Genomic DNA, 25,425 nt, shown 5'->3' with positions numbered 1-25,425 from the left:
AAAATCTACTTATAAAACTTAAAAGGCTTACAAATATTAGAAAAATAAAAAACCATTAGGGGCTTAAGGCGTCAATTTAAATAAAATGGAGTCAGTTAGCTACAAAATACAACACTGCAATATCTGTTAATTGTTAATTAGAAGAGCCCTGTCATTGTTTCTGTTCTTCATTTGGTCAGATAGGCCTGTAATGTGTGCATACAATGTCACAGGATGACTGAGTGGCCTGCAGAATAGTGAAAAAGTCAAGAGGGAGGTCACATAGGCCATAGGAGAAGAACAGTGGGTGAGGCACTTTCAGTCCTATTTAAGACTTGACAGTGTTTCTGCAAGTGTGTTTTACTTGTCACTGAATTATCTAATAATTCAGTAATTCCGTAAAAAATACAGAATGTGACTGGAGCAGAAAGATTTATGGTGTGTTTCCCCAGATTTTTCACTGTAGAGTCAACTTTCCTTTCTTTCCTACTGTAGGTATCGCTTTTTTTAAATAAAATATCTTGCCTGCACAGCATATGGAAAGTTTCTTTGTTGGTTTTCCTTGTCTCAGCAAGTTGACTGAAATGTTCTTCGCTTATATAATGCTTTCCCTGTGTTCAGGATCATAATGTGGTATATTTAGGGGAGAGAAGAGAGGCTAGAGCTGTTTCTGCAGTGCCTGTGAGTGAAATGAGTTAAGATCATAACATGGTCAGTCATGTGGGTGGCACAGAGCCATTCTCACACAACTGCTGCATTGTGCAGGAGCTCTGCCTGGGAGGCCAGGGCTATAAAGTGGTGGCATCTTATTTCACTGACAGAAATCCAGTCATGCTAATACAAACCATATAAGGTGCTTGGCATCCCAGAAGTGGTGAGAATTCTGTTAGGACAAAATAACTTTGATTCATTGATCTTTCCTAGCCTGTAGAAAGCTGGCAGGCGTGGAAGTACAGATGGATTCTGGTTGCTTCCCATGAGATGGCGACTGCCTGGAGCTGAGCACATTCTCAGCCTGCACAATTCTGCTGTCCTGGCTGGGGCTGGGCATTGTTTGAAGGCACCCTCATGGAACAGACCTCTGCAGACTGCACTGTAAAACTGGCTGGGAAAAGGGAACTGCTGGGAAAAGTTCAGTTCACACTTGCACAGGGTACTTGGTAAGCTTTCCTTTCAGCACAGACACTGGGGCAACCCTGTCCTGGGGCAAGGGCTCAGGAGCAGTCTCCAGCTTTGGAATAACATTACTAATGTGTTGCAAATACCTCCACAGGCCTGCCAGTCCCTGACTGGACTGTGGAGCAACAGGTAGGCATGATTCAGATAGTGGTGTTGCAACCAAACAGAGAGATCCACGATGTCACTGTTGGTATGAAACACCAACTCAGAGGATGGAAAAGGTGACAGCTTGAGCTGATGACCACAGTACAGGACATTACTTTCTTGTGAATACAGTAGTTTGGTTTTGTTTCTGCAAAAGTAAAATAGTTTCTTGTACTTATTTCATATTTAAACCTACAGTTTATTATTGAATTTCAAGTCAAATCAGGAGGAGTTGCCTTATTTTGGATATGACAGTATGTTTTGCAGGACTTACAAAGCTGCTGTGAAAATTTACGAGGAATGCAAAATAAATTCCACCTGCCTTTTCCTTTCTGAGTCTTTTATTCAGAGCATTATTGTGCCACTAGAGATAGGTGAGGTTACATTGAATGATTTTTTTATTTGCAATTGAATTGCAATTAGCACTTCAGTATTTAGGAATTTGGAACCTAGAAAAGGCTCTCTAGGTGATTCAGTCTGCATGCCAGGTTTGTTTCTGGAATAAATCATATTTGAGGTTTGTATACCCAGCCATTACTGAGACAGTACCTTTGTTACATGGAATAGAAAAAAGAGAGAACAAATGCAAGTTTTCACAAAGTGAAGCATTAGTTTGATGCTTTTCACACACATCCTCGCAGAAATACACTTTTCTTTCCCATCCCTTCTCCTCATACTTCCCCGAGCAAACCCTAACAAGGAATATATCTCTGTCATAGAAAATCTTTCCCATTTTCACTAATTTCAGGGTACTGTAAATTATCCCTGTCCCTGATAAACGTATTGACTGAAGCAGCAGCCACTTGCAAAAGGTCCTCTGTGATCTTGATAAGTTTTGAGTCTTCAGCCTGTTTCATGTTCTTCATGTTGCATCTAAATGCAAAATGCAGGCTCTTTGGCACAGGTGGTATTGGTACTGATATTAATTAAGATAGTTTTTCACAAGTGTGCATTTGCAGGAGTTGGATCTTCTTCCAATGAAAAGAGCTTTGAAAAGAGTAGCTTCTACGACTTGCTTGCCAAAGATGAGGTCCAAAATTCAGTGTGAGGCTGAGAAAATTGGAATAAAATGAGGGAAAAGCTCTTCCAGTCAGAGCAGTGGGAGTCGTTCCCGTGAGACTGTGACTCATGTGCCTGTCATGGCTGAATGGGTGTGTTGGGATGAATCCATGAGACTGAACCAAGGATAATCTCCAGCAGCTATAACTTGGGCTGGTTTGTTGCTACATGTGAAGTAGGGGGGCTTTTCCAGCCACTTAAGAACGGCAAATCCCTCCCTCAGCATTAGCTGAAGGGCACGATCAGAGCACAGGATTTGTGGAGCACTGAAAATAGCTTTGCACTGTCAGCAGTCATGGTCCCAGCCCCTGCAGAAGCAGCAGCAGCAGCAGCAGGTTTGTCCCCAGGGATCTCCCTGGCTGCTGGGGGACATGGACCGGAGTGTTGGTGCCCCTGGCTGGTGCCGTCACTGCTGCAGGCACTTATCACCCCTTATTTTTCTAACTGGTTTTGGACTTAATTTCCTTTTTATCTGGCAGCCCAGCAACTTAGTGAGACTTGGAAAGCAGGGGAACTGATGGTAAGAGGGAACCAAGTATGTAACTGGGTAGATTTGGCCTCTTTTTACTGCTTATGCAGATAATCCATGGAGGAAGGCATTGGAGATAATTCTATGTCCTGTTGTCCAGCAGGAGAATAAAGTGGTGGAGTCCTTTGGGCTTCTGAACTCAATCCCAAAGGTGTTCTGAATTGGATGCAACTGATTTATATAAAATTTTATACAGTATTCTGTGTAGGGCAGTACAAACAGCACTGTAATACAAACCTGACCTTGTCATGAAATTTAAAAGCTTACTCTGTTTGCATATAAATGAAGCACTGGTATAGTGACCATGATGTCAAGGAGGGGTGTGGGTTCTTTTTAAACACAAACAAAATCCCCTAACTATCAGCAGTAGGGTTGGGTTGTTTTTTGGGGGGGGGTGGGGAGGGGTGGGAGGAGGTTTGGTTTTGTTTTGTTTTTTTAGTTCTGGGGACAAAATCTGAAAATACTTTTTATTTAAAATAAACCTGTTTTGAGGCTTCTTCCAAATAGCTCGTCTAGTGCTTCTCATTCCTGAGTAAAGACTGCCTGCAGATGCAGGTTATGCTTGAATAGGACCACAATTCAGAAAAAAGCTGCTCTGCCCTTTGAGGTCTAAATAGTTAAGAAACAGGACAATTCAAAACTGCTGACCATAGCTGGTTCTGCCATCATTGCCTCAGCCACGCATCTTGTTCCACCACTCAGTCACTGTCTTAACTTGTGGGGGAAAGTCTGCTGTGCTCCTTTGAGCTCTGTGCCATTTGGAGTTGCAGTGGTGCTGGGGAGGAATTTTGTTGTGTCCCACATGGTGTGAGCATCATCCTGAGCAACAACAGTCACTGTATTCCAGCAACAGGGAATAGAAGAGGAGGGGATGACTTAAAAATGTGTAACACGGAGTAAAATCCAGGTGTTGTCATTGCAGGAATGACCGTATTCCTTCTTAGTTTATAAAATCAATGTATTTCTCATGAATTTTTGCTGGGGGTTGGGGAGGGGGGTGGGCTGTGATAGTGAAAGGTCTTTGTCTTTGAAGTCAAAATCTTGTGTTTAATTGTTTTGAAAATTGGAAGTCGGGTTTTAAACTATGTGAAATTAGAAGGTCGTGAGCTGAATAGGCTGAATAGGCTGGCTGTGACCTAAGCTGTGGAAAAACCAGGCAGCCACATTGTTCATTGCTTGGAATTTGGGTCTTTTTTTCATATGGAGCTCCAAATTCCATCTATGACAGTAATCTTGCTTGGAAATAACAAATGATTTGACCACAGTCCCTGTGGGAGACCAAAGATAAAAGGAAGACTCTTTTTGTTGCCTCTAGTTACAGGAAGGAGGAGATAGAAGTAGAGGGATGGAGAGAGGGGCATAGGCAAACAGGGTAGCTTACTGTTGCCTTAATACTTGCAGCAGCCTTTCCTTTTGCTGAACAAGAGTTATAATTTAATCATAATTGGTAACAGATGGTTCGTGTGCTTGATCTCAGAGTCTTCAGAGTTGGAATTCTGCATCTGATGTATGTGTTTATGTGCTCTTTCCCACTGTAATGTATGGTTTTATAAGCCCAGCACACTTTCATGTGCATATGTAAATAACTTATGTTCAAACACTTATGCAGACACTGTATGGGTAAAAACTGTAAGCAGACTGTCCAGAGACAGCTGGGAGAGACAGTGGTCAGAGGAATATTTGAATCACTCGCTATGTTGATACAAAAAAAATTTTCTGCTGATTGCAGAGATATTGTTAGGATAGGACAAGGGGTAATAGCTTCAAACTGAAAGAGAGATTAGCTATTAGTAAGAAATTCTTTACTGTGAGAGTGGTGAGACACTAGAACAGGTTGCCCAGAGAAGCTGTGGCTGCCCCATCCCTGGCAGTGTCCAAGGCCAGGTTGGCAGACCTGAAGAGCATTGAGATTACAGCATTAGACATCCCAACCAAGCCACTTACTTATTCTCAGTGAGAGCTTTGACATCAGAAGAGAGGCACAGCCTGTGCCACCTTTGAAAAGGGATTAGACATGGTTTCTTAGTCTCTTGCCTTTTCTGACTTCTTTTGGAAAATTTTTCTTCTCCCAACACAGCTGTCATTGATCACAGATGGGGCCCACATAGGGAGAAGAGTGTCTGCTCTGTAATTGGGAGCTCTCAGTTTGTGAACCTGAGGTGGGACAAAAAGGACATTTATCTTTTCCAAGCAAGCCCTCAGCATCTGCCTCATTGCCAAGAATGAATCTTGTCCTGAAGTGCTGTCCTTAGGTCACTGTGCCCTTCTGATCATGGAGAGCAGCAGGGATGTCCCCTGCCCTGCTTGGGCTTTCTGAAGCAGCATGTGTTGTGATTCCCAGGCTTCTGTATGCTTATGGAGGAAAGAACCTCCAGCTGTGGGAAAGGTACCTGTTTGATTTGCAGCTGGAAGTGGAGTCATGTTTACGGTCTGTGGGAGCTTATTAGGTTACTCTTGAGCAAGGGTATGGTACTACAGAAACATTTTAATAGTAAAGTTCAGTTGCATTGTGTAGAACTGGGTGAATACTATAACAGGAGCATGTGGTTGGAGGGGAGGAAAAGGGATGGGAAGGAAATACATGCCCTAATCACTTTTGAAAAGGTGAGAAGGAAAAGCAGGCATCTGTTGCTCCTTGAGGCTGGCAGAGCTGTGGGATTGTGCTGCCTGACCACTGGCACAGGTACAGCTTCAAATACCACCAGCTGTCCCACAGGCTGATGTTGAACAAGCAACTTTTGCCTTTCAAAAGCTTGATTGTACAACATCTTTATTTTCTATTACTAAATAAAATGCAGTTGTTGCATGAGCTCTACCAATGGCTCCTTCATCAGTGCAGGTGAGTGGAGAAGGGAGAGATGAGGCCTGCAAGTCCTTCTCCCCTGTTGTCAACACCCCTCATAGTGAGCAATTGCTTGATCTGTGCAGAAGTACAAATCAGAAGGAGTAAAATGAAAAACAGAAAGTAGAATACTGACACCCATATTACCAAAATTTAAAGTCTGGTATTCCACTAAAATTAGCTTTTCAGTGATCTTTTAGTGAGCAGTTTGTACTCCATATTTTAAATTATTTTAGACCTCTACAAAGTTCCCCGCAGAAAGACAATTAGCTCCTGATGAAAATTTTGATTAGCCAGCCCGTTGCTGCCTTAGGGTTTCCTGAATAACAATGCTTCATTTACTGGGTTGCCAGTGGGCAAAGACACTCATGCTGGGATGCACAGAGGGAAGGGAGGTTGTCCAGGGCTGCAGGAATCAGCACTGGGGGCTGCCTGTGCAACCAGTGGGGTCCAGGGCAGGGCTCAGGGAGTTCCATCTGCCTCGGGTCCAGCTGCTGAACAGGGGTCCATCCCAGTGCTCACAGTAAAATCCAGCAGGAGTAAGGCTACCAAAAGCTGGTTTTTGAATTCAAGGTTAAATCGTCACTTGGACCATAGCTCTGGAAAATGGGGAGTTTAATGGAGGAGGAGAATTGCCCTGTAGGAAGCAGAGTTAGCTGACCCTGGAGCTGTGAGGGTCTCAGGGGGGGCTGCCCTCGAGGATGTGGCTGTGATGCTGTGCCTGACCGCGGGGTCTGTGGCTCTGCAGCACTGTCAGAGCAAATGCTACAAGACCTGGCAGATAACTTGGGCTGTGAAAAGTCCAGGAGTTTTTGGTCCAAAATACAACTAATTTAAGCTGATAGCTTCTTTGCTCATTCTGACAAACCCTTGGCATACACAATAATCACAATTACGGAATCCTTGCTGAAATTATGAATCCATTCTCCTTGCATCCAGTAGGTTTTTGGCTAATAAGTACACTTTTTCAGATTGCCAGACTGGTATTCTGTCAACACAGTTGTAACATGGCTGTTTCATTGCTCCTTGTGAGCTGCTTCAACATCCCTTACTTGGGCAAGTGGCAATGAAATCAAATTCACATGCATGAGTGTACTGTGGCATAAAAGATAGGAGTGCCCATTTGAAAATCAGATTATATAGAATGAAAAGTCCGTGGTGCAACCTGGCTGGTGTATTAAAGACTAACTATTTCAGCTAAGATAGAGGGGGTAAAAAAGTCATTAAATGCACTGTAAAATTGGCAATTCTTAAACTGTAATTATCCCATGTTAAGCAATTGTAAAACCTGTTCTTTAGTCCAAGTATTGTCCTGTAACATGTGATGTTTTTCCTTAATTATCTAGGAAAATGATCTAATATTTGAATCCAATTTATATGTAGATAGGAAGAGACTGGAGATAAATTCTTTCAGATGGAGCAGAACAAAATTCCGGTGCTCTGGAGATACCAACTTCCTTATTGTCAATTAAAACTAATCTGTAGTAGCATGGCTTGGTTATTTGGAAAAGTTCTGTGTATTTTTTCCTCTATGGAAAAAAGACTGTAGTCTGACCTCTGGGGCTCTTTAATTAACATTTAAGAGCCAAGTTGTTGTGTTTTATAAAAGTCACATATGCCTCATACCTTTAATAAAGGTTCCATTTTGTTGCACAATAGCTTACTCTATTTATTTCAAAGTACCCCATTTTCTAAGGTCTCTTAAGTATGTTGCTTTTGTTCAGTGATTTAGATTTGTTGTCTCATGGCGCCTTTTAAATTGGATCCAGCTATTAGCAAAATGTACTCATTTTCCCTGAAGCCAGTCTCCTGTTTGCAGACCAAAACGCTTAGTAAAGTCTAGCTTCCTTTCTCCTCTTAACAAAGGCATGGTTTAAATTACTTGTTTTCTAAATCTTACTGATAGACCTCAGAAGTAAAATATTTATTTTTTGTTTTATGATTGAGAACACGAGCAAGCTTGATCATTGCAATGTAACATGTGAAGCTTTCTATGAGGATGCTTTTTAGGCTTGTCTGATTGTCAAGGGGGGGATTCTGCCCCTCTGCCCCCTCAGGTGAGACCCCCCTGCAGAGCTGCTCCAGCCTTGGGGAGCAGCACAGGGAGGACATGGAGCTGCTGGAGAGAGTCCAGAGGAGGGCCAGCGAGGTGATCAGAGGGATGGAGCACCTCTCCTACGAGGAAAGGCTGAGAGAACTGGGATTGTTCAGTCTGGAAAAGAGAAGGCTTTAAAGTGACCCAGTTGCAGCCTTTCAGTACCTGAAGGGAGCCTACAGGAAATATGGAGAGAGACTTTTCACAGGGGCCTGGAGGGAGTGGACAAGGGGGAATGGCTTCAAACTCAGAGAGAGCAGGTTTAGATTAGATGTTTTAGATTAGATGTTTTTGGAAAAAAAATCTTTAATGTGATGGTGGTGAGGCAGTGCAACAAGTTGGCCAGAGAAATTATGGGTGCCCCATCCCCGAAAATGTCCAAGACCAGGTTGGATGGGGCTTGGAGCAACTGGGTCTAGTGGAAGGGGATGGGACTGGATGATCTTTAAGATCCCTTTCAACACAAGCCATTCTATGATTGTGTGGCACAGGGGAGAATAATATGGATTAGGTAAAGGAATTTATCACCTGGCTCAGAAAAAATTAGTATCTCTTTCGTTTAAGATGTGTTGAAAATAACTGAAAAATGTTGTTTCCCTGGTATGTATGTCACTGGGAGCTTTTCTTTCGAAAGTCAAGCCATCCATGTGATGCCTTAGATGGGTTTAGTCCGTCAGCTTCAAGCACCGTTTCCCAAAGGTCTTGGCCCAGGTTGCTGAAACAAGAGGACTGTCCTTAGAGATGGATTATTAGTATATTTTATGTAAGTATTTATTTCCCTTAACTAATCTAATACAGCAGCTTGTATTGTCTGAAAACAGACTAAGCATAATTTTGGTTTCCTGTTATCTTCCATAGCACTGTCAAAATACAGGTAATGTTTGAGTTACAAATAATATTTGTATTAAAATGAAATTAAAAGATACTGTGAGGCCCCTGGAGTTATTTGTATAAGATGCTGCTCCTAAATTTAGAACTCTGCTGCCTGGCAGCATCCTTTCCAAGAGGTTCTGTTGAGGTGCTAGCCAATATTTACATCTCAGCGTGGTTGATGTTTATGAAAATCAAATGTCGTTCTTGAGACAGTCACCGTCTCAGTGTCTTCCCACCACTGACTGTGCCTCAGAAATGCACTACTAATAGGAGTAGTGTCTTGCAGAAATCACAGTAACAAACTTTATTTGGCTTACAAAGCTGGCAGTGGCAATGTCTGCACCACCTCCAGAAGCAGGGAAGGAGGAAAAAAAACCTATTTCCAAGCAATGACGATCCATCCAGAAGGAGCCTGAGGTGTCAGCAGGCCCCCATCACCTCTGTGCCCACTGCTCCCCATCCTGGGGAGGGTCAGGCACGGACTTGGCTCCTGCAGGCTAAGGGTATAAATTGTGTTTCCAACTTTGGCATGTGGGTCCTTGCAGCTGCCAGACCAGTAACAGTGTGTGTGGGTGGTTGGACAGTTGAAGGTGTTGCTTCAGATCCAGAAAAGTCCTGTGTGCTTTCTGCCAGCAATAACTGGATTGCTGTAAATTACTTTTCAGGTTTGGTTTGTAGTTCATGGTGTAAGCAGCCAAAGTGACATATGGTGTGCATCTCTGAACCATGCAGAACAGCTCAGAGAAACGTGCAGGGAGAAAACTGGGAGAGGACTAATGCATTCTTATTTTTGCCACTGAGTATTTGCTCCTGGGAGGAAAAGAAAAGCCAAGAAGAGTACACACAGGATGCGGTATGGTTAGCTCAGTCCTACCACAAGCTCCTCAGTTTTCAAAATTTCCTTTTGAGACTGTTTTGTCAGCAGTGCCTGCTCACATGACTCATTCACGGGGCTGGGAGGATGTGGGGCCTGGTTCACTTTTCCCGCTCTGAGCATTGGACGAGACTCTGGGAATTGAATTATTTTTTTCCACACTAGTGTTTTGTGACTAAAAGTCTTATGTGCATGGAATCAGCCTGGGGCATGGAGTATCCCAGAAAAATTGCTTCTTTGTAGTGCACTGGAGTATCTGGGGAATCAATGCCTTTGCTGTAGCTGAAGTCTAGGAACCGTGGCTGTCATGGGCAAGGGCAGGAGACAACCAAGGTGTGAGCGCAGTCCACATTGTCCAGGGTACCCCCTGCCCCTCCTGGGCTCCAGCCAGCCCTGATGCCCATGCTCTCCTCCCTGAGGTCCCACACGAGCCATGAGGGAGTCCCCAGGCTGACTGAGCCCAGTTCACGGTTTGATTCTCCCCAGTTTGCTCTGCCACGGGAGCATCTGGGGCTTGGGGAGACAGGAGACAAACGTGTAATCTGAGGATAACAGACATGCTGCTTCTGGCCCAGCTGGCAGAGTGCCAGCATTTCGGATCTGGGAACGTGCCGGGATTTGTACTCACCCTGGGAAAGAAAGGAAGAAAGGCAAAGGAGAGAAAGAAAAGTGTGTTCTGTCACAGACCTCACTCAGCAAATAAATAGTTTTCTTTTTAACTGTTTGAAAGGAGGTTGGTTGCCAAAGACAGAACAGTTAAGGGAACAGGCACAGCTTAATTCCATGTTTTCCAAAGTCCTTGGGATTCTGGTGATCAGGCCTCGGTGCAAATGTCAGTCAGTCCCACATGACGGTGGTATGTGAGGAAGTAAGACCATGTGAGTGGCTTCACAGAGAGAACTTCTGTTCTGCTGTCCATGCAGCTACAAGGGTTGCACCACAAAATATGTTTTGGGGGCAAACTGGCTTGTGAGCCAGGTCCCTACTTCTTATCAAGAGTACTCAGAAATACAGACCCTAAAGTCTTGTGACTCCTCCTTTAGGAGCAATAGATGTTTTAAGAACTTCAGGGGAAAAAACAGCTCCACCAGGAGGCATGAAGAGAGCCCCATCCCAGAATACATTATAATCTGCTGTTGAAATATCCCCACTAAAGGCACAGTTTGAGATCTTGAGCAGCTACAAAAGCTGGACTTGATTGCTCACCTCCTGGGTAAGTGCTGTAACTGCTGGACCATGAGAAGTAGAAGAGCGAGCAGTGATCACATGAGGGGACCACAGTCCCTTTCTCCTCCCTACAGTTCTCCACATCTCTTTGAGAATACATAAGGAATCCTGTTTGGGTTTTTTTTGTTTGGTTGGATTTTTTTTAATATATGGCAAAATGTGCAAAATAAAATATATCTACAGTCTTTTAAATGTGTGTATATTCTGTTTGGTTAACTCACTCTACGGATGGGAGAGGTGTATGTTAAGTTTTGAGCCTGGATAGTTTTGTTCAGGCATGGAGCTACTTGGTGCTGTGAGAAACACCCTGTGACAAAGCTGGATTGCCTGGGAAGAGTTTTACTGCTGAAACATTTAGTGTCTCCAGGGAGAAGCAGCAGCTGGGTAGGGCTTTGAAAGTCTACATTATGAATATGGGCATCTACTGCAAAGTGAGCTGAACCTTGGAAAGCTATTTCTTTTGTAAATTGAGCTTGGGTTCCACTGGCAGGAATCTTAACAGCTGTTATTTTGTCAACAAAAAGCTTTAAGAGGCAGCAATTATTCCTTACCATGCACTGCACTGTAACTATTTGGTATCTTACATGCAGTGAGTGCAAAATCCACTCGGCCCCAAAACCCTGCAGCTTTTTATTTCATTCGTGAGTGAATTTTTTTCATTCAAACTATTGTGTGTAAGGAGTTAGTGGAAAGGCATATCAAGTACACAAAAAGGACTCTTCCACGACCCGTGAGCGTTTATAATTTATTAATTGTGCTACTAGAATTAACATCTAATTACATAAATCTGTGAAATTTTTTCCTGAGATGTAAAGTTGCTAAGAACTAGGATGAAAAGGAAATTATTTTCAAATACCTTATATCCAAAAGCACAAGAATACTATAGTGTGCCTTTCCCCTCCTCCCTTTCTGGCTCCCATTCTCGATGTTATCAGTAAATCTGGCATTCAGAAAAAGGTTCATGCTCAGTTACTTGATATAAGTACAATTTGGACTCAGTTTTGAAAAAATATTAGAACTGCTAATGTTTTATTCTTGTCATGAAAGGTGATTGTTATTAGGTGCCCTGACTTTTGAAAGATTGTTAGAGCAAAGGCTGCAACAGAAGGATTGGGAGTTATTCCATCTGCCTGTTTTCCTTTTGTGTCAGTGCTGAACCACTAATGGAATATCAAATATTAGTCTGGTCATTGCCCGCAACTGGGCAAACCTTGCTGGAGAGTCAGATGACGCTACAAGAGTAGCTAAGAACAAAGTCAGAAATGTAAAGGCAACAACATAAAGACACATATGGAATTCATGTTCATACTACTTAAATAAAAACATTTTTTCTGTTGTGATTTGCCTGAAAATTTAATTTCAGAATGTCAGTGACTGTTTTTGTCAATGTGTATGTTGATGGTGTAACAGCACAATGGCTTCTCAAATACAGGTGGATATTACATGCTTTACAAGGTGCTTAAAACCTGTTACTAGCAATGATATGGTGGCAAAACTGTTTAGTTTAACTGAAAGCTCCCTGTTTCATGGGTTTATATCTAACTCTTACCCTTTTGGCACGGGTGTAATATTGGTACAGAATTATGTTTATCACTTGTGTTCCCACAGGTTCGTCATCGGTGGTGTGAGCTTGTCATCAAACACAAGTATGTGCCTGGGTATGGGGATGTGGAGAGATTTCTCAGAGAAGATCAGGTAAGTTATGTTTAAATTTTGAAAACAATCAACTTTTTGACACCCTTAATCTGAAACAAAAAAAAAATATTTTAATATATTTTCTTGCTGCAGTTTGTCAAAAACTTGTCTGTGTATTCAGTTTTTGCCTCTTCTGCCAGTTAAACGTTGGAGTTTAAGGAAGCCACCCAGGATAGGCGTCTGCAACCCCCCCGAGCATCCTAATCTTCTATCCTTTTATGCAACCTAGAGGTAGCAATGATGCTAGGAAGATACTTCCCAGCACTGGTTCCTTTTGCAGGGTGGTGAAGGCAGGTCTGACTAGGAATGCTGCCAGAAGATTCTGAAGGCCTTAAAAGGCTGGCCATACATGATGTCCTTACAGCAGCCTTTTATTTAGGCCATTGTGAACTTAAAATTCTGATTGTACCCCTGCCTTGTTCTTTCTGTTTCAATTATATTTATTTTTATTCACTGTGAACTCTATAAAATTGAGACATTCTCTGCCTAGGATGAATGTTATTTATTTAAAATGTATGTAAAAAAATACAGAGTGGTGCAAGATATGTCAAAGTCTAGGCAAGATATTAATGTCTTTACCTTTTATGCTGACAATGAACAAAGCCATTTGCAGCCAATGAGGATTTTGTGCTTTCAGGCAATGCAGCACAATTGAATTATTGCAGTCTGGCCTGCTCTTTCTTCTAGCTCTGAAGTATACCACCTATTTATATCTCGCTCAATAAAAGGCCCCAGAGTTCTTGGCAAGCTCTTTATTAATAGAAAAAAAAAGACATAAAGAAACATTTTTTCACAAGGAGTTATAAATATTGTGCATATTTTTATTCTGTGAAAGGATTGATAACCACCAGCAGAACCTGGAGGATGAGGGCCAGGAAATCCTTGAGTCGATAAAACCTTACAGAATTGCATTATGTTTGAAATAGATATTTTGCCAAATAAAGACATTTCCTACAGTGCAGGGAAATAATTTTTGCAACTTTTTAAATGTAATCTTCATTTTATTTACTTCAGCAGTGCATAGAGTTTATGGCACAACCAGTTTCTAGAGTGATTACCACTCAGAGCAGTTGCAGGACCTTACTGATCATGAAAGACAGCTTTTTGAAACGTCGTCTAGGCAAAAACGCAGATGTGACTATTTAAACCCTTTTCGGGTCTACAAAACACCAGTTTGTTTACGGCATGTTAATATTTAGACCTGGGGGAAAATTATTAGCACTAGGTAGAGAAGGTAATTCCTATTTGGGAGGAAGTTCCAGTATTTTTAAACCCTCAGTGGAAGTGAGTGGAGCCTCTGCAAGGCCTGGGCTGTGGGTGCCAGACCTGGTGCAACTGCAGACCTTGGAAATGTGAGTCCTTGCTTCTCTGCTGTCAGAGACCTCAGGGGATTGCCAAGGAGTCTGGCAGCTTTCTGCCACTCTGAGACTTTTTCCTTTAATTTCAGGCTTTGTTAAGCTTTAAATTTCCCTTCTTGTTGAAGCTGGGTTTTTTTAAGGCTTAGCAGCCAATGCTAGAAATTGTGTTAAATTATGTTAAAAACTGTGTTTTCTCCATGCTATCCAAATTCTTCCTATCCTGCAAGTCCAAACAATAACTGTAAAAGTCAGCATGCTAAGATGCTAATATTTTGTTGCATGTGTAATCCTGTTTTGGTAAGTGCAGCTTAAGACTTGCTGAATTCCTGTAATTAGCTGAAAAAAACTGTGTCATCAGAAAAAAAAAGGCAATGCCCAGTATGTTTCCTGTTAAGTAGCCAGTGCTTTCCTGGCAGTGTCAAAGGGGCCCAGCTCTCATGCTCAGGTGCCCCATTACAATTTTTATTGCTGCTGTGTCCAGAACAAGTAGTTAGAGAGAGCCTTCTTACCAACCCAGGATTTGTGCATGTTCAGGTGTAAAGGAGAGTGTGAAACACAGGCCATTGCTAAATGGGCATTACAGAGTGGGCTGCCTCAGTCTCTGTTCATGGATGACTGCCTAAACATCCCAATTGGAAAGAAAATGTGTATCCTGTTGAAGGAAAGACAAGCTGTTTTCTTAAGGGACGTTTGGAAACAAATCAGGTCGTGGATAAAAGAAAAGAGTATTCAACTTGAAGAGTGGCAAGGAAAGTGGAGCAAGAGTTGGTTTTTTTTTTAAATAACGTAGACCTTTTATATTAATAATCTGTTTTTACACACTTAACACAACATATAGACAACCATGCTTAGGCTAAAAAGATCCAGGGAAAACTACTTCTTTTTGTGGGGAGGGTGGGTGTAATAGAGTATACGATATTTTCTGTGTTTTGGATTGTTTGTTTTGTTTCATTTTCAGTTTAAATGAGTACTGGGAGGTCAATGGAATGACTTAACTAGTTGTTACTGGTAGTAGGATGCCTGTGTGTTATGTTCCTCTTTCAGGCTATGGGGGTGTATCTCTATGGTGAATTAATGGTGAATGAAGATGCAAAACAACAAGAACTTGCACGTAAATGCTTTGCCTCAGCACAGGAACATATGGATGCGTCCTCAGCCAAAGTGGTGGCAGAGATGTTGTTCTGAAGAGGTGATTTTTCATTTTAATCTAAACACCCTGATTTTGCTTCATAAAGAAAGAACATGCAGAGCTCACTAAACGTGGTAAACTTTGGCATACTGTGCTGCCTGGGGCTGCTCAGGTCGAGAAGTAACTCTTGTTAAATACCTTGTTGGGTTTTTTTCTTTTTTTTTAAGCCCAGCTGCAGGAGCAGTGAGTGACACGCATGTAGGCACTAGCTGGAGAACAGGCCTTGTTGTAAATGTTGTAATGGACTATACAGGAGGCAACTATAAGTCCAAAGGCCCAAGGAAGGCCAGGCTCTGCCTGCAGTTGTTTCCCATTCTGTATTAACAGTGCTTACAGACACTGCAGTTGTGCAAGGAGCATTTCTGTTTAATGGAGCTGCCTGTTTACTTGGTGGGCAGCACAGTCTTTGAAAAGAGTCTTATCCCATAGTGGAAATATGAAGCTTTGAACTTGAAAGCAAATCTGAATGATTTGGAAGCAAGCTGATAATTCAAATGTTTTTGTGTTAAGGGTAGTGAGGCTTTTGAAGATTGATTATGAGGTAAGAAGAGTGGCCTTAACATGAAGAAGCTGGCTTGTTTACCAAATTGGTGGGGAGAAAACACCAGAAAAGAAGCAGAATTGCAAAAAGTATTCATGGAATAATTGCTGTAGACTATAAACTGGTAATTTGCAAAGGTGCTTCCCACTTCGCAGTCTGTTTGAGGAGTCAGAGGCAACCTTACAGTGCACATTCAACATACAAGCAATTAAGAGTGGTGTGAAGGTTTCTTACAGAACAGCACACCTCAGATCTTTGATTTGTGGTACAACTCACTCACCCAACAGACTGATTGCCTTGGTTGTTCATGTAACTTTATGGTTAATTTGTGGTATCAAAATTCAGGCATCTAATTTAGCAAAATCATCATCATCTAATTGGTACCAAGCAGAAATCTCAATTTTCTCCTGTTAAAGCAGTATTTGACAGTGATTTCCACCTGATTTCTTGAGGTTTATATATTTATATGAAATACAGCAAATGACAGGTTCTATGAAAGCAAGTGCAACTTTGTTTATGAAAAGCCATGTTATTCTTCTGTATAGACAGGAACTGTGCCTGCCAAGAAAACTTTTTTGGGAAAGGTGGATCAGACTGTATAGTGCCAGGATATCAGTTGTGGAGTAGGGGAGCCACCTTTTAAAACAGGTACAGCTCAGAGACTCTTGTGTACTCCCAGTTCCCAAGGACTCACAGGAATTTGAGTTACATTCAACAATTCTTAATCTGTGAGATGTCTTCTAGTGAAGACCACCTTCTGAAGGCCAGAAACATGGAGATGCAGTTTGTTCTGGTACTACTGTACTAGGAACTGACTTCTTATAGTTCCTTCAATAATAAAATCAAAATTTCTACAAGCTTCTGATGGTAAGTACCTAGCACAGGAAGATTACATGGTGTGTGTGTGTGTGAGCAATAGTTTAGAATCGCCCCTTGGACTTTCCAGACAGACTAGAAGTGTGTGATGAGCTGTGACATAAAGTCTAAAGATACTGAGTCCAATACTCTGTGTGACTGTTCCATTTCCTTTTAATGTTGTGGCTGTTTGGGTTCCTGGCATGATGATTTGTGATTTAAGATTAAAATCACATTGCCAGGGATTACCACAGAGCCATGACCGCAGCTGCTAGCATGAACCTCACCATAACTGTCTGAGCCGTGCACAGCGTGGAACCCTCTCCAGCCAGGAAACAAAACCAAACCAAAAAAAAAAACCAAACCAAAAAAGAGGAAAGCAGCAGAGCATCACAGAAGATTCTCCTCCGAAAATGATCTCTGCCGAGTCGGAGACCTCTCTGGTGAGGTGCAGAGCTTAGCTGATTGGTGAACAGTGATTGTTTCCCTCTTTGTTCACAGTGGCTAAGTTCTGCACCTGAGGAGAAAGGAGAGGAGACTCTGTGCAGGGCAGAGAGCGTTTGCTGGCTGAAATACGTTGCTGCTGGATGGGTAGATTTGGAGTGAATGCATGTGTGTGAGATTCAATATATGGAGGATAAGAGGCAGAGGTGACTTAGGGAGGACCAAAGACTTTTAGCTGAGAATAAACAGCACTCCTGAAGTTCTCAGTCTGACTGCAAGCGTAAGGTGTTGCTTACAGTAATTTGGTTTCCATCTTCCCTAAAGGTCAGAGGAAATACTGTCTGTGACTTTAAGCTGAAATTGTCAATAAAGCTTTGTTTTATAGTCTTCTCTTTAATGGATGCTGTCCCGCTCTCTCTGCAGTTGTAGTTTAGTCTGTGTGTCATTCGCAGGAAACGGTGGCAGCTCCAGTCGGACACCACTGACGGTGCTGCTGTTGTTCCAGGCTGTGGATGGACCCGTCCTCCGGTGCCTACTGAGCTGATATCAGTTCTCATTTTACACACTGGCTCAGTTCAGCAGGAACAGGAGTCGAGCCCTAGAGCAAAAAAAGCTGTACCTTTTCTAGGAGCCATTGAGAAATGTTGGTGCCGTTTTCTCTCAGAAAATGCCCCGGTGTACATTGTGATGTCCTGATGTTAAACACTGAATGGCCTGAGGTGGAAAAGCTGCCTCAGTACTGTTTAGAGAACTGTGTGTGGTTATGTAGCACATCACACAGTATTGCTCTGGGAACTTGCCTCCAACATCATGTTCAGAGTAACCTGCTAATAAGCAAGAGAATGTGCTTCCACCATGAACCCTCCCTGTCCTCCCCAGCGCCTGTGGTAGCTCAAGGACACTGCAGAGAACAGCAGTTCTTAACTCTGCAGCCACAGCTACGCTCTGCTGGTAACCTGGAAAACAACTCCTTTTGGAAAGCTGGGGCAATCAATAATGCACAAATATTCCTTTACCATGGCAGAGTAATAACTTTAAATGCTGTTTCCGTTGCAGGAAAGATCACAGAGAAACTCTTTTAATAGATCTGCTTCTAAACCCCGATGGTACTGGGATTTCACTGACCCGGAACATCAAAGGAAGGATTGTGTGACTGCTAAAACAATCATTTGACAGAAATATTTACCTTTCTGTATTTCCAGAGGCTCACTGTAACTGAGACCACATGCTCAGAAAACAAACTACACACACACTTGTTACTCTGGCTTTAGGTGATCCTTTGATTCAAGATATTTGGGGTTTGTCCTTAGTCTTTGATAATACAACCACTCCAGTTTGCAGATACCAAGGGCTCTTGATTTGAACAATTTATGCACTGCAGTAATTTGGAGATTCTGAAATTTGATTAAACTGTATTGTATACTTAAAATTTTGTTTCTAACTTCTTTGTCATATTAAAAAATGCCTCACATAAAATTAGCAGGAGCTGGGATGGGACTTGGGAGATTAATTAGAAGGATAAATAATCTGTGGAAAGTGACCTACCATCATCCTGGTGAAGGGATGGGACTGAAGGAAAAACAAAGATCAGCATTTTCTCTCTGTGATGTTTAGGTTAAATTTTACCAGAAATGTCAGCCCTGTTTTCTGAAAGTGTCTTTTATACCCCTGTGCTGCTTCTTTTGCACAGTGATATGTCAGTTGTAGCTCTTCTTTCCTGATCAGTGGAGCACTATACTTCTTAGAAGAAATTTTAATTGGTCCTTTCAGAGAGTAAGAATTTAAAACACAAAAATCTGTGAACATATTTCCTTTGTACTCTATTGTTTTACATAAAATGATCTTGTAAAAATAAATATTTTTTTTCAAGTATGTCTAGTTCTTTCCATTGCGCAGTGGTTCAATATTCATTCACAAACTTGGGAAAAAGAATGACCCCATTTCTGCTTTTGCAGCAGGAGAAAAGCAGCTGAAAGATGTTAGTTAATGGATATTAACAAGAAAAAATAAATGTGGTAATTTCTTTTAAATTTTTGTTCTCAGCATCTAAAGTAAGAACCTGCCTCAACAGTGACTTCAGCACAAAGAGTACAGTTCCTTTTCACCTGACCACATTTTCTGACCTCTCCCTTTCCAGGCTTACAGTGTCAAAACCTGAGTGATGGGACACTCAGCGAGTTCTTTCAAGTGCAGCAAGAGTGAGGGAATTGTCCAAGAACGGCCCAGACACCACAGTGACTTCTGTGGTCACACTCAGAGATGGAGCTCTGACGGGAGCCCATTCAGAAAAGAGTTCTGCTTCATTTCACAGGTTTTTCTGCAGAGGCCACCAGCTTGCTTTTTGCCTTTTCCATTGTGTAAGGGAAAAAACCCAGAGCTGGATAAGACTCTTGCATAAGACACACAGAAATTAAATACACTGCAAGCCTCTTCATAGCCACTCCTGTTAAAACTACAGGGCGAGTAAGGCACTCCTCACCTCTGTAAATATCACATTTGGTTTCTTTCAAAACAAGCTACTTCCATTTTTTGTTAATATTGAGCATAGCAGTAGTTTGTTCTGTTTGCTGCAGCTGTTCTAGTCTGTTTCAGCAGTATTAACTTGAACATTTCCCTCACCACAACTTTGTGATCCATCATTCATGGTAGCAACTGAGAAAATGAACAGAAACTAAAACACAAACACCATACCACCTAAAAAATGGCAAAGAGGTGGCAATCCTGGCCCTTTCCAAGCACTGTGAAATACAGTGAGGCTTCAGATTAGGAAGGAAACTAAAGGCAGCATTGAATAGTTCTGTGACCATAACTCATCATGAGTAAGAGATAATAGGAGATTCATGTATGTATCATATAGTAGGGTCATTATCATGATATAAGCATTTCCTTAGTTTAAAATCCATCTGAATCATGAAAAAAGCATTGGAAGTCAGCCACAGACTGTCATTTAATTAATTGAGGTTTTAATAGGCCCCATTGAAAGCTTAGCAGAAAAAAACCAACAGTGTTACTCATTTTACTCAAGATTCTCTCCAGGTGGGTGTTTCTATGTTATTTTCCTGAGCTGTAGGCTCTAATTGTAGTAAATAAGTGAACAACAACAAGAACAACAAATTCCAAACTTATTGTAACTAAAATCATTATTGGAAAATGTTTTATCAAATGATTCCTCCATCCAAGAATCAGTGATCCTTGTGGGTCCCTTCCAACTCAGTGTATTCTATGATTCTAAAATCCAGAGCTGTCAACACACTAAAATCCAATGGAACTGCACAGTTGTTGTTTGTTCTTAAGCACAGTCAGGCTTTTGGGGCAAGAGGCAGAAATGTAACAACATTAAATGGGCATTTGGAGGTGAACACTAAGACCTGAATCTGGTGTGCATTGCCATGTCAGTGTGTGTGGCTGTGGCAAACACAGACTCCCCTGGAGGTGGCTTCTGCCCTACTTAGGTTTCATTCTACCTCTGTTTCATAGTCAGCCCTTTCTGAATAAAATACACCATTTTGTAAGGGTGAGTTTTTAAGGGTAAGGCCATCCCTAATTCAGTCCTCTCCAAGCACAGTGGCAGTTCTACCCTGAATAGCACTAGAAAGCCCAGTGCAGAAGGCTGGACTATCTCCCACTTATCCCATCCCATCACGCCACCCTCTGGTTGGGATTGGGGTGATTCTTTTCTGTATGTAGCTTTTAACTGTAAAAATGAATCTCAGATGAAATTAAAACTGTATCCATACAGTTAGGCAAGGGTCACCATCTATTGCCACTTACTGGGTCACTTCTTCAGAATAAAGGCAGAGCACAACAAGGGGTGACCTGGCAGTCCCTTGGCCCCGCACAGGACATGAATTTCTGGGCACACACGTTCTCTTCCAAGCCCAGAGTGACACAGACCACTCTGCTGACAGCTTTGTTTGCTCTGCAGCTTTGCTGGGAGGTGTTTGCAGCTGCTGCTGTCTCTGTTGTCCATTCCTCACATACAGTGGGGAAGGGAAAAGGTCTGGAAGCAAATCTAACCAGAAATGCAAACTGAGCGAGTGGGCAGCTTGAGGAAACAAGAATGCCTAAGAAGCCTAAAGAAAACCCTATTCCACAACACTGATTCTTAATATCTAAATGAAAATGAATATATCTCTTGGTCTTTATAATGAATCTTGTGGTCTTTTAAAGCTGTAAAATATCTAGAATTCATGAGTTTTGTTTGATGTCTTCCATAACAGGAAAGGATTTTAACAGACACCTGAGTGCGTTTCTGTTTTTGCCCCCAATCTTTGATGCCTAGATTAGTAGTAAAATAAATAAATAAATAAATAAATAAATAAAAATAATAAATTGCAAGAAAGGACAATGAAGCAAGAGGGGCCTGACTCATCTAGAGTTTCACCACAAGTATACTGAGTTTAGGCACATATACAAAATACTTTAATAGACACTGACATGGATATGTTCCTTTGTTTCTGTAGGCACAATATGCTGGAAAAATGATTTTAAAACTTTCCCTGCTGCCAGGATGGCAGCATGTCCTATGTGGGGCCAAGGGACTGCCAGGTCACCCCTTGTTGTGCTCTGCCTTTATGTCACTGAAATATGCTAGTGCATAAAGAAATTGAGACATCTGTACACTGCTTGGGAGATTAACTTCATTTGTGTGCTTGCTGTGGCTTAAACTGAGTGCATATTTTCTGCACAAAATTAAGGCCTGATTCCTGGTGCTTATAGCTGCCAGCACAGGCATTTGCTCTATTACCCGAAAGCATGCAGAAATTGCAGCTGTGCAAAGATTTGCTTTTGCATGATAATTTATACATCAGAAAACAGAACTTAACTTTCAGCTGAGCATTGCAGTGTATTAGCAGAGTACCCCAACAGCACTACCATGCAAAAGCCTGGTTTGCTTTTTGCCCCACTGTGGTCATGCCAGCTCTGCTGGTTTTGGCACTCTCTGAGCAGCAGCTGAACATCACTGCACACTTTGTTTAATGTAGCTCACTTCAGTCACCTCTGAAAATTCCATGTCTGACTGTTCCAGGCTGTTCCTCTGGGCCTGCTGGGACCTGTGTCTCTCCTGACACTCACTCTGGGACATTCCATTCATGAGCCCATGGCTGCTTTGCCACTGTCATCATCCCCAGCCCTCCTGACTCCCTCTGAATAGGCTGCTTTGAGAAGCTGGTGTTTGGCACCATAACGTATTTCACTTCATCTTTAATCTTGAAAGGACAGTGGTCATCATCTGCCACAAAGAAAAAAACTTTTTTTTGGTTTGTTTTTTAACCTCAGGTTGTTACATCACAGCAGTTTGGCAGTTGTCTTGTATCTGGTAGTAAGAGTTATTTGCTTTACAACTGTACCCCCTTACAGCCAACTCTTGCAAATACAACAAAACTAAAAATTACAATTTGTCAGCAACCATCTTACTCCAGTCTGCATCTATCTCTTGGTGTGCCCCAAACTCACCTATTTAACTGCCAAACAGGACCGAAGTTCATTCCAATTTACTCAATTTCACATCTGCAAAGCAGTATTTCTTTCTCTTGTTCCCTAACTGTAGGGAACCTCACTGCCCCTCATTCTGCCTTTCACGTGCCCCTTCAGCCAACATTTCCCTACATGTCCTACAGCCCTGGCATCCTCCTTCATTTCTGTTCCCAGAAGTGACATGGCAATATTACTGCACAATACTGACATCAAGATTTTGTCATTGCCACCACTTGAGCTGAAACTGCCCATCATTATCATCTCTTGTTCCTTTTGACTATACAAAGGCTTTTTAATAAGCTCCCAATTTTAGTTGAGGGAAAAAATTGTCTCTCTTGGCTTGAATATAAAAAAGATGCAACTACATGACATAAATGCTGAACTCTTTACTTCTTTGCATGAAAAGTCAGATGAATAATCACAAGATTGTCGGGTTTATGCACAAACAAGAAAGCCCATCTACTGACATTTTATGATTCCTAAACACACCTACCCCTAGCATTTGCCTCTCCTTTCTTCAGTCAAATCACAGGAATAACAAGTTTCCCACTTGGGAATGGGGAATCAGTCATACTAAGAAAATAGTAAGACCAGTCTTTTTTAGTTCTGAGGGTACCTGATTCTCTCTTTTACCATGATGAAGCAATGCCAGCACCAGCTGAAGGAGAGATATGACACTGAGAAAAACTCCACACAGCAGAACGAAGGTAAGTGCTGGAAGTTGGTGTATTTTTAGCGTTATATTTTTGCATCAAGAGCTTTCAGCATCAAAGCCACAGGTTTATAACATCAAAAACCCCCAAATCACCAAAAATTATACCCCTCTCTGTCTTGAAATACAGCTGTTAAAGACTGTGGTTTCTGGTTATGTTTTAGAGGTGGTGAGGACCCACTGCTCCCAGTGCAGTCAGGAAGGAGGAGCTTGCTCTGTGAATGTCTGAAAAATCAGAGTTAAACTGTCTTTCAGATTCACAAAAGAAAACTGAATTGATAGGAAAATCATGGAAGTGGCACCACAACAGGATGTCACATGGCAATCCTTTTCATATTTTCTTTAAATAGATGTGGATTGCCAGACTCTGCAATGCATTTTGAAGAACTGTCCCAAAGTAGAGTTAAAGTTTAAGTGGTGGACAGTTACCGGTCTGTTCAAATGCATGATTTTTGAAGCAGAGAGGAAACAGCATCGATACCAAACTCTCTTCTTCTTTCATTTCTCTCTGATAACAATTAAGTTTGCCAAATCTGAAGAAATCAGAGCAGGGAACAGCTGACTTCCAGACTGCATGGTTAGATGTAAGTATATGAGTGAAGGATCTCAGTAGAAAAAACATATTCAGCCCACGTGTGATTTTATATGAAAGTTCTTCAACTTCATTCTACAGTGTTTATGTAAGTTCAGGGTATTCTATTCTAAAAATAAAACCAACAACAACAAAAAAGATAAAGTGACTAGATCTACCATTTGTACATTCATCTTGGATCCTGGGCAGAAAGGAAGAGAAGAAAGAAAAAGGTAATGCTTCTGCCTGAAGAGTAACCATGTCTGAGAGCTTGCTCTGCCAATCCAGGAAGCAAAGAAATCAAGATCAGAAAAACTATGATGAAAAATACTCAGCAGCTATCATCTGAAACCTTTAAATCCCAACAGAATTATCTTTCCAAAACAACTGTTATAGCTCAACTGCAAGGTCTGGGCTTGACATTTGCTCAGTGTCCACTCATGGCCTGGGTCAAGCCAGTCAGAGAAAGCAACTGCAGCAATTCAGTGTGGCCTGGGAGGTGTGTGGTGCAGGGTATTGCTGAGCACTAACCACTGTGCTCTAGCAGAGAAGCACAAAAGAAAGGAAGGTTGAAACTATCATGTGAAACTGTTATGTGGGTTTTGCAATGCATTGAAGAAGAAAATCAGTGGTTTATAGAGACAAGATTTGTCCTTCTTCATGTCTCCAGAAAAGACAGTAATGGTTCTGCCTACTGGGAATCCCCACAGTGCCTGAACTCACACATCATGGCCATATTCCAAGGCCTCACTCCTCTCCATGGAATGTGATACTGCCTTTTCTCTCTCTGTTCACAGGCATCTGAAGCTGATGTGGAAGTGCAGCACAGTCATGAGATTAAAAGCACTTAAACACTTACTGGTGGGAAATTGAATCTTCAAGTTACCATTACAAGTTGGTTTGAAATAAAAAAGCTGAAGTCCTGTTTTCAGAAAACTTATACATAGTAGAAGTCATGGCATCATCAGTCAAAACCAACAGAAGTTGCTTTCTTATATGTGAAATATTAACAGAACTTCTAACAGTAGCAGGCCCATGACATATTTATTGCAAGAACATGTTTTGGAAGCCTCAAAATAAACTCACAAGCTAAGAAATAAAATCAAAGCATCAAGGAGTGAGTAAACTGTACATACAGGCTAACTGGCACATACCCATGGGAAATCTCAAGGACAGTGTATTTCAGTATGTTTGGTCAAGAATATGTAAAAACATAATCTCTTCAAGATGTCAGTTGCATCTGCAGAAGTTCATAGGCCTAACAGATATTTTTATGGAAAAGGATAGAAAAGAGAGGGTCATTGTTCCTACCATCTCACCTAAATCTCAGAGAGGAAAAAGAGTTCTAGCACAGAAGCTGGTGAGGCTCAGTGACGGAGCTTTAAACTATCTTGGCTGGGGGAAAGGGACAAAATTTGTATCACAAGGAAAAATTGTATCACAAACTTGCCAGAGGAGTGAATTTCAGCAGGCCCTCATATGAATACTGCTATGAATTAAGTGTGGGATGCCTCTAGCACTACAGTGGTTTAACTACTGGTGTTGCCCAGCAAAACATGTAGATTGCATAATGAAGTCATTGCAGACTATTGGGAAAGTATAAAAACATGGATGCAAACACATGCTTGGTGTTCTCGTGGAGGACTCCTCCCAGAACAGTTCAGGGGTTGACTTTTCAAATGTGGGTCTAGTAGGAAACTACACTTCCATGTTACAAATTTTCACCTTTCTACACACTTCTTATATCACAAGAAAAACTGCATTTTAATTACCATGGCATT

General features: G+C 41.7%; 1 protein-coding gene across 14 annotated transcripts in view; it reads left to right on the top strand.

The window, feature by feature from the left end:
- The window catches only part of AOPEP (aminopeptidase O (putative)), a 155,505-nt gene extending 130,996 nt beyond the window's left edge, over positions 1-24,509 (top strand). For 9 of the 14 annotated variants that reach the window (XM_032674632.1, XM_032674642.1, XM_032674635.1 and 6 more), the window contains 3 exons: positions 12,410-12,496; positions 14,899-15,043; positions 17,940-18,051. In XM_032674632.1, the coding sequence (XP_032530523.1) occupies positions 12,410-12,496; positions 14,899-15,039 (228 nt within the window). In that variant the 3' untranslated portion in view covers positions 15,040-15,043; positions 17,940-18,051. Of the gene's footprint in view, positions 1-12,409; positions 12,497-14,898; positions 15,044-17,939; positions 18,753-19,020; positions 19,609-24,441 lie in introns of those variants that run through there. The other 5 variants (XM_032674636.1, XM_032674637.1, XM_032674640.1 and 2 more) reach the window with 5 other exon arrangements.
- Positions 24,510-25,425: the final 916 nt, after the last annotated feature.

Source organism: Chiroxiphia lanceolata, chromosome Z (genome assembly GCF_009829145.1).
Source record: "Chiroxiphia lanceolata isolate bChiLan1 chromosome Z, bChiLan1.pri, whole genome shotgun sequence".
Lineage (NCBI taxonomy): Eukaryota > Metazoa > Chordata > Aves > Passeriformes > Pipridae > Chiroxiphia > Chiroxiphia lanceolata.
Note: the sequence above shows the minus strand (reverse complement) of the source record. Positions and strands in the feature narration are given on the sequence as shown.